This window comes from Poecilia reticulata, linkage group LG15, assembly GCF_000633615.1.
Source record: "Poecilia reticulata strain Guanapo linkage group LG15, Guppy_female_1.0+MT, whole genome shotgun sequence".
Lineage (NCBI taxonomy): Eukaryota > Metazoa > Chordata > Actinopteri > Cyprinodontiformes > Poeciliidae > Poecilia > Poecilia reticulata.
Window position 1 is genome coordinate 8,678,334 of NC_024345.1, and position 9,672 is coordinate 8,688,005.

A 9,672-nucleotide genomic window follows, 5' to 3' on the forward strand; every position below is an offset into this window, starting at 1 on the left:
GGCTGTCACCTAAACGCAAACACACATTGCTCTCCCCGTGGGTGGTACAATCATGCCAACCCCAATTCCTATAATGTTCTTCATAGTTTATGTTTTTTTTGACCACGCATGAGTGCGATGTACACATGTGAGCTTCACTGACTGAGTCTGAAAGCAGTCGTGGCATTTTGTGAGGTGTTTTTGCAGCTCGGTGCCAGTAACCTGTGGGGGTATTTGCGTGTGTCTGACTCCTCTCTGGTTAGTTGTCCAGCAGCGTTTCCTTCAAGGCTCAGAACACACTCACTGACCTGTGCTGTTGTGCTTGTCTAAATTATAAAGGCGGTTGTGAGTGTTGAGAGGAGCCAAACATAATTTTTAGTATATAGAAAATACATTTTGAAACTGAGGCCTAGCCAGATATCAGGGAAAACTAATACATTTTTACGCGTTTTGGCCTTTCATCCACACAAAAATGCCATTTATTGCCACGCTGTTCAAAGTTTTAATCCATTTCGACCAGAAGATAGAACCAACTCTTAACCTTATCAGCTCGGTGTCATGTACAAAACACATTGATGTCAAATTTGTTTTCCACTGAGCACTTTACTGTGCAACATCAAGAATGTGTACGCTGTTGTAAAAATGAACCTTTGAGCAAAAGTCCGCTTTACGTCTGCCTCGAGAACACCTGGTCCTTCGTAAAGTATGTCCAAAAATGCTTGGAATAAACAGCTTCAATGCTTTTTAACAATCTTTTTTGTTATATTCCAGTTTTTCTTCCGTAATCAGAATAACTGGAAATGGCTAATTTTGTTATCAGCACAAAGGTTTACAAGCCCTCGAGAAAAAATATGACACACTCGTTATCGGTGCATCTGGATTCAGTCATTTTTGCATTTATTTTTAATTTAGGCTTTTAATCACATTCTATGTCAAACACCCACAAACCAGGCCGTATAACGAAGAAAATCCTGGACTCCCAATGAATCACTTCAATGTGAGGAATAAGAGTCATCTTCTGGACAGATTACACATTTTTGATGTGAACTTTGAATTTCTTCTGTGTGTATGGATGTGCGCATGATCATGAAAAAAGGGAATTACCAAATCCATGACAATACCTCATTAAAATAAAGTAATTCCTTTGGACCTTTTCAGATGGTTTGAAGTGCCCTCTTCTATCAGCAGAAACAGATGCATCACTTTCATGAATTATGCATTTGCCACATCAAAAAAAGGTCCCATGATTTCTGAACATCATGACTCATTGCTCTTGACTAATGCTGCACACTTCCCACTAAGATTGAAATTGACCATTTCAGTGATGTTGTTATTATGCTTAATGACCTTTCTAAGAAAGCAGACATTTATTTTTTATATACATTTCATAAGAAGTTTCTGATACAAAAAAATCTCAAAAGATTCCTTTTGTGGCCTTTCATAATTTTTTTTCTTTTCAGGAATGCTGATGTAAAATAAGCTTTTCTTTCCTGCAGTTCTGACTCATTTGGCTCAGGAGATTTGATGCTCACTCAGTTTACGATCATGGCTTATCCAAAAGATAAATGGCAAATGGTCAAACTTTAAACTGAAGACGCCACAAGAAAACGACCGTCTGTCCCCCGTGGAAGAGAAAGTCATTAAAGCTTCTCTACTTTGCTAGTTCCCATCAGGCCATTAAAGATTAGGCCTTGTCCTTTCACAATTATACTTTACAAAAGTTAATGAAATCAAAGCAAGGTTTCTGGGCCGGTCACCAATACCGATCACCTATACCAATCACATAAGTATTATGTTTTTAATCATAAGCACTACGGTTACATTATGTGGAAAAAGGAACCATGATTTCACCTTAATTTAGATAAAAGCTTTTAAATAGCTTTTTTCCAAGAAAAAAACAAAACAGGCATTGTGCAAATTGTTCTGCCATTGATAATACTATTTTTAACAGTCTGAAAACATATGAAGCCTCTGAAGCGGCTAAATAATGCAAAAAGTCAAAATAAAACCTCTCAACATTGCTAAAGAAATTCAAGTATAAAACTTAACATTCAAAGGCAAATGCAGGATCCATTACAATAAACAATCCTGAGTTACTGAATGAAACCTTCCTGATAGCATGATTACTGCTAGATCTAGCTGATTACTGCTAGATCTAGCTGATTACTGCTAGATCTGAGTGGATGTCTCTGACTGAGCAGAGTAATGATGCAGAACAGGGAAGAGATCGATTATTTTTTCAGAGATTATCTGTCTCATGTTAGGACAGCGAAAGTTTTAATACGTATGTAAAATGTATTTTAAGTTAGATGCTGCAGCTTTAAGCAGAGGTTCGGTGTGAGAGTCACTACCAGGTGGAGCAGAAGCGGCGCTCCGTCGCTTCTGCTCCAGCTGCTACGCGCTGTTGAGCGCGTAGCAGCGGTTCAACAGCGAGAGTAGAACCAGCGTTTTACACCGCAGCTCAAAGACTTAAATAATTTTGCGGGTTATTTGTTTAGCTGTCTGGCCGCCCGGGTGAGTGTTTGTAGCTGTGGCCTGCTTTACCTGCTATCTGATCCTCCATATGTCTTTTTGACTGCAGTGAGCCTCGATGTAGCCAAACTCCGTCAAGTATGTCATTCTTATGCCATATTAGATTCGTCGTGTTGATGCATTTTGACGTGCTTCAATTTTCCGCCGCAACACGCAAACTTCCCCATTCACTCAGTGCGTTATAGTTCCACATTGCTTAGGATTTGTTGCTGCGCGCTTGCGCAGTGTGAAGGAAAGAGGAGACCAGCTGCACAGGCAGGCTGAGAAATGAGATACAGGTGATCGGTTTGTGTGATCGGCAACAAGAGACCGTGATCGGCGATCACCGATCATACACTTTTTCACGGAAATCGGCAGATTATGATTGGTGGCCGATCGATCGGCACACCTCTAATATTTAGTAGTATTACAGGGACCTGATGGACTACAGTAATTAGTATATACAGGTACTGGAAGACTCTTGCCTGAAGTGTCCAGAGATCACTTGGTAACTATCCATCCATCCATCCATTTTCTTGACACCCTTGTCCCTTGGTGGGGTCGGGAGGGTTGCTGGTGCCCATCTCCAGCTCACGTTCCGGGCGAGAGGCAGGGTACACCCTGGACAGGTTGCCAGTCTGTCGCAGGGCAACACAGAGACACACAGGACAAACAACCATGCACACACACACACACACTCACTCCTAGGGGCAATTTAGACAGACCAATTAACTTGACAGTCATGTTTTTGGACTGTGGGAGGAAACCAGAGTACCCGGAGAAAACCCACGCATGCACAGGGAGAACATGCAAACTCCATGCAGAAAGACCGAGGCCAGGAATCGAACCCAGAACCTTCTTGCTGCAAGGCAACAGCTCTACCAACAGCGCCACTGTGCAGCCCCACTTGGTAACTAATGACTAGTTAAATTTAAAACCATAGTTCATACTATGAGTGTGCAGGAAGAAAATGCCATCATGACTGATCCTACGTGACTGTCATGAACGAAACACACACGTTTTTCCCGGTCTTCACCTTTCATCCTGGCTGTTATCAAAAACAATTACCTGCCAGGCAACTCCAGAACTTAGCGTCTTTGCCCAGCATGGCTTCTTGCACAAAGAACCCATTTCATATTGTTTCAGTGAAAAGGTGCGACTTTTCTGAGCGAAAGAAGAAAAAGGGGGAAAAAAGGCTTTTTGACCTGCCAGAAACATTGAAGCTGCTTTCCTACACGTGCACTTTCAATCTGACATGAAGCTTTTGTCCACAACACAGATTTCAGAAAAAGAAAAAAGACTGCTTAGAGGGAATAAAAGAAAAGGACATTTCTCATGGCAGTTTGTGTGGTTTTGACATATATATTTTCTGTTCTTTACAAACAGAAAATATATATGTCAAAACCACACAAGCTGCCATGAGAAATGTCCTTTTCTTTTAGTCTGGGTTGGTAGAGTGTCTTCTGCGGAGTGTTTCTTGCTCTGATCCTAACCAATGACAGGTATCATTTTGATATGAGAGACACTTTGACGTCTTTATTTTGTGATAATCCTTGATGTTTGATAGCAGAAAGGCTGCTTTCTCTTAGGCAACATGCCCAGCTGGGCTTCCTGAAGCTACAGTCATGTTTAATGTATTCTTTATGTAAACAAACCACTCTAGTGCTGCTTGCTTTTAAGTTTTTTCCAAGATAGTTGCTTTTCCATCCATATGTATTTTGTCATTTGTTCAATTATGGTCATACAAACCTCCCAAAGGGTTATTTTTTCTTCTTCTAAATCAGATTTCTCTAACCATTGATAGAAATTTAATCTGTCTTTACAGCTACGCCTGTTTTTTTTTATTTTGATACACAGTTCCTTCCTATGAACTTTTATACCACTTCTATTTCTGAAACACAGCAGCATCAAAAAACACTTGGTTATTACCTGGGACAATAGATTCTTTCAAAGATAATTTTGGAGGAACAATATTTACAGTTGAATCCTAGGAGGCATCCAAATTCCTGCTGCAGAGCTGGGATTCAAGTTTTTAATTAATCCTGACACAGACATCCCTGCGGGTAAACACACTCAAACACACCGCCACAAAACACACACACGCACACCCACACACACAGAATACAGAGTTAACATTCAGGGCTGAGAGCCAAAGAGTGTAAATCTCAAACTCCGCATAGACTCATCTCTGAGAAGGTTTGTCATTCACTACGTCACAGATTTCATACTTCCACACATTTAGGTTTACTTACTAGTGCGGTACTGATAAAAAATCTTAAGTCACCCTCTATTGATTTATATTTTCCTTTCAAACAGACAGACAATATTTACATTTTTAAGGTGTCCTTGATTATGATTAAGTGTTTAAATAAAGTCAAACTACTTTGCTTTTAGAGTTTAATGGGTTCAGTAAAAATTGACCCCATTAAAATCCTGAACTAATTTCCAAGCTCTGGAAGCTGAATGTTTCCATAGATCTCCAGAATCTTTCAAAGACTGGATGTTAACCAACAAGGGATTTTCTGTAGATAATGCTGAAATTTAAAATTCAGGGCAGCCGATTACTGGTAGTGTTTATTTTATTTTGTTTTTATGGTTATTCTCTTTCTTATGTTAAGCTATTTCCCATATAATTTGCAGTGTGTTTTATCCCATCCCTCCTGGGATAGACATGAGAGGACTTCAGTGTCCTTAAAAAGTGAACACCATTTCATGTTTAAAGTTTAAATATGTCAATTCTATTTTTAATGGGGTCAATTTGTACTGAGCCCATTACACTCTAAAAGAAAAGTAGTTTGACTTTATTTATAACTGGCTGAAGATTTGATGTAATGCGTGACAGATTTATAGCTGTTTGATTCTATGCGGCTCATTTATCAGATAAAAAGAACCTTTACAGCTTCAGTGGTTACATTTTTGTTAAAATTGTTTCTATGTCCTAACAGTAGAATATGAGACAGAACATAAAGCTCCTCAGTGGTCCCACTGCCATCTGTAGAAATGCACCTCTCAGAAACAACTGAAGGAAGGTCTTAACGCTGTCAATAAAGCTTGTGTACACATCGCTCACACTCTTCCCACCTTCACTGCATACCATATTGCCGCTGTACTGCAGCTGTACGACTAGCAGAGAGACAATGTAAAGTTACAGAAAAACTGCCAAATTCACCAGTTCCCAGCCAGCTCCCCTGTGGAGTGTGTGCTTGTTCAAACTTTCAGGCAAAGTTTATTCTGCTGTGTTAAACATACTTTTCATTAAGTCCATGTTTCTTCAACAAAATGCTTTTCATTGTTAAATGTAATATTCTCATCCTAAATATCTGTTTTGATTAGGTTGAGCAATAAAACATCAATTAACAGAAGTAAAGAAAACATGAGAATATCAGCCTGGATGTGATTAGTCTATATAATGTTTGTCTTGGTCAGTAACATTCTAATTTAATGAATATGAATGCTTATGACTGATAATGTGGTATTAAATCTTCAAAAGTGCAAGTGTCCAGTTAGACTTAAAAGTGTAGATATATTTTTACTGCTTCTTTCTAACTGTTGGGAATCCTCACTTAGTCACTGCAAGTGAATTATTGTGATATATTTATGAATACTTTTTATGACACAGATGAATCATCTGCAGCTGTCACACAGCTTATTTCAAAACTTTAAAGGCACAAGAAATCAGATTAGGAGACTGGACAAAGCAAAGAAAACAAATCATTTCAGCAACAGCTTTTAAAGATGTCAGTAAAAAGTTGATATTTTAGTTTGAGAATATTCCAGATCAGCCTCTTAGAAAAGAAAAAGGCACACAATGCATTTTTCAGCAAATGATTTCTTAAATTTTTTAAAAATATCTTCTAAATAAAAGAATGAGTATTAACCCTTATGCGTGCGAGGACTGAGGCAAATGTAGAGGACTATGGCAAATGATACAAGTTTTACGTGCGTGGGGTCGGTTGGACCCCGTTTCTACATACAAGGGTTAAAACAGGTGAGTGGAGAAGTGAAATCAAGCTAAAAAAAATGTGTTCTGCCCTTCAGCATTTAGTCCGTACATGTCCATGATCGTGATTCCAGCTCACAGCCTCATTGATCCCTTCGGCGAGACCTGCAGCTAAAAGTATTTGCCAAATTGAGAGCATTTCTGTTTCTGATTGGCTGTGCATGAATGCAAATGCGCATCCACACATCAGTCGAGGAAGCAAGACCTCAAATGAGAGCGTCATTTGACGCTCTCATTTGAGGTCTTGCTTCCTCGACTGATGAATACCTTTTTGGTCCTTGCTGTGAATAAATTCACAAGGAGTTGTGTTTGAGCACACGTTTATGAGCCTGGAATGCAGTGAATCATAACGTAAAATTCATTCAAACACATAACAGGTTGGCTTTTCAGCAGGTTGTGATGTGAAATGAATGATTTTCCTCCTGCCATTGCTGCCTTCAATAAGCTGTTTTTTGGCCATAAAATTAATGTAGCGGTCACGCAGAGTGACTGCCCTCTAATATGGAAATTCATAAGCCAAAATGGCGCACGGGGACCATCAAAACCAGGCATTCCCTCTGGTTCTTTCTCCCTCCTACACTTATTTCCCCCCTCACGTCATCCATCCCTGTCTCTTCTTGGATAGCTGAACAGAGAAACACAAATGCGTTGGAGATTCAGCTGATGAACAAAACGGTTGTTCTTTCTTTTGGCAAACTGGACAGACTCCAACTGTCAGTGAAACTTTTAGCGAGGATAATGAGCTCAGGAAAATCTACTGTACTTGAAGGTTATACGACCACAGTTTGACTTACAGAGTTTGACTCAAATGACTTCAAAAATGTTTACGTTCAAAACACTAGCTTGGCTAGCATGCATTTGACTTGATTAGCATGGCCTGCTACTGAAAATGTAATATGAACCAGGAGTACAAATCCACTGAAAATAGTGCTTTTATAGACAAAAACACTTGACGGCATATCAAAGGAAACCATCAACTAGAAAGTTTTTATAATGTAGCATAAGACCTGGTTGATAAAACAATAGTATATAAAGTTTTTCTCGGTAGACATATGTGATAGGGTAAATATTAGATGTTGCATGATATTGTTTATGTCCACAATTTTGCACATGGGCACAACGCTGGAGGGCAAAAAAGTCAATTCTTTTAATTGTCATCCATAGCTGCATTACCGCGGTAGAACAATTCTGTTAGCTAAATGAAACCTGGAGATGTAGGTATTACTCATTTAGTGGGGTGCGCCACAGCAAAGGCAAAAATAACAAAGAAAACCATTGAATAACTCAAAATCACTCATATTCTTATTTTATTTCTCTCTGTGTGCTGGTTATGTAACACACACACTCCCTGCCATAGCAACTGACAACAATACCAGTATTGTATCAGTATTCAATACTCAAACATTTCCCACACATTGAACAGAACATTCACTCTGTTACAGTTTTATGTTTTCAGGCTGGATGTTTCTTTTGCGATTATTAGTAACTGATCATCTGAACACAGCGGAGGTTGATTAGCTAATTAAACACCTGCTCTGCTGATGATCTCTCAGAGTGTTGGTGTGTAGGTTGCCAAATTCTGCAGCACATCTACAAGCTAAGATTGTAAAAGTCAAGCTAGCATAACTGTCCTACTTAACTCTCCTTTCCTATTTCTTTTTAAATTAAAACATTTTCCTGTCCTGTGAAACTGGACACCCTTAGATCTTGTTGTCTAGTTGTCATAGTGTTGACAATTAGTAGCAAAGCACTACGTTTTATATATCACACATATATTTATACTTTAGCCCATTATGTTGTTAACTTGAGAGCTAAAACCAATGGTAGTAATTGTCGGCAAGACGTTGCCTGTGAGACGTGACATTCCAATGTGTCTATACATTCTGTCTTTTTTCATCTCTGTGAAAACAATCATACATGATCAGACACAAAGACACATTTCTTTACCCAATATGGCCCAGTTGGGATGAGCCCTCCTGTTTCTACTGGGATCCTGAAGCTCCGTGGAGGGGCTCCCTCTGCCCAGAATAGTCTCTTTTGCCTGGGACACTCTGCCCTGGGCAGCCCCCCTGCCTGGAGCTGAAGTGGCAGAGCTGCTCCATGGTTCCCCACCCTCTGTAAAAGACGTGCCGACTAAAATTCACCAGGGCTCACAGGGAGATCAAGACACCAAAAGAGTAAAAGGGGAAACCCACAGGTCAAAGGGGCTTGGGGGAAGACCTGACAGCAGAACAGGAACAGAAAGCAGTTTGTCAGGAGGAGAGAGTAACATTCTGGGTTACTGCCACCTCTTTTTTGTAAGTAAGAGGTGGCAGAAGGTGAATAAAGGAGCACAAAGGAGCATGGTATGTTACAGTTTAAGGTTACACAGCAGGAAGAAATCCAAGACATGCCACAGAGGTGAAGAAAGAGAAACTTTAGCCTATAACACCACCAGGGAGTATAGTTCCTTCTCGCAGCAGACATAATGAGGAGAAAATGTCAGTGCTTTAATCAACCACAATCACAGCAGCTCTGTACCTGCTCAGCGCAGTCTTCCACAACCGACACAACGGCAAATTAGGAGCCGCAGCTAAAGAACAATCTGAGCACTGCTTTTTTAAATTGCCAATTGACAAACTGCACAATCCGAGTGAAGATAGATCACTGTTTAGACCACTTATGTGTGAAGAGTACACAAAGGCAAATCGATTGAACAGTCACGCTAGCCTGGCGTGAAACATGCAGGAGAACAGAAGCTCTTGAAGTTGCTCTGCAAATTGGGGGCGCATAGTTATAGGTTTTTAGCTAGAGCAATGGTTATGGATGAAACAAATGCAAATTTATATATCAATGTCCTCATTTAACATCTTTGAGAGCAAAAAGGCTGGCTCAGAACAAAAGCTCATCTCAGCTTCTTCTCTTTTTGAGTATTAGTGAGAGTGTGTGTTGAGACCTTATTTGTTCTTCAGGCATGTTACTGCTCCATGATCAAAAGATAAGGGACAGAATGGGAGAGAAGAGGGAGAAAAGCTATGGGTTAGTTAGAGACGGTGCTTTCATCAGGGGCCCTAAGGATGTTGACCCAACATGAGCACAAGGGACAGCTTTTGAATAAAATTTTAATCAATTTGATCACAAAAAAGTGCTGGCAAAGAGGGGGACATTCCCACTGCCTCTATTTTATGGAACCAATATATATA

General features: G+C 39.8%; 1 protein-coding gene across 3 annotated transcripts in view; it reads right to left on the minus strand.

The window, feature by feature from the left end:
• LOC103476613 (GDNF family receptor alpha-1-like) overlaps positions 1–9,672 on the minus strand; it is a 150,094-nt gene that overhangs the window by 104,893 nt on the left and 35,529 nt on the right. For 2 of the 3 annotated variants that reach the window (XM_008429088.2, XM_008429087.2), the window contains exon 4: positions 8,438–8,605. The exons of the other annotated variant lie outside the window; for it this stretch is intronic. In XM_008429088.2, coding sequence (XP_008427310.1) covers positions 8,438–8,605 — 168 coding nt within the window. The remainder of the gene's footprint in view (positions 1–8,437; positions 8,606–9,672) is intronic. 3 annotated transcript variants of the gene reach the window in all.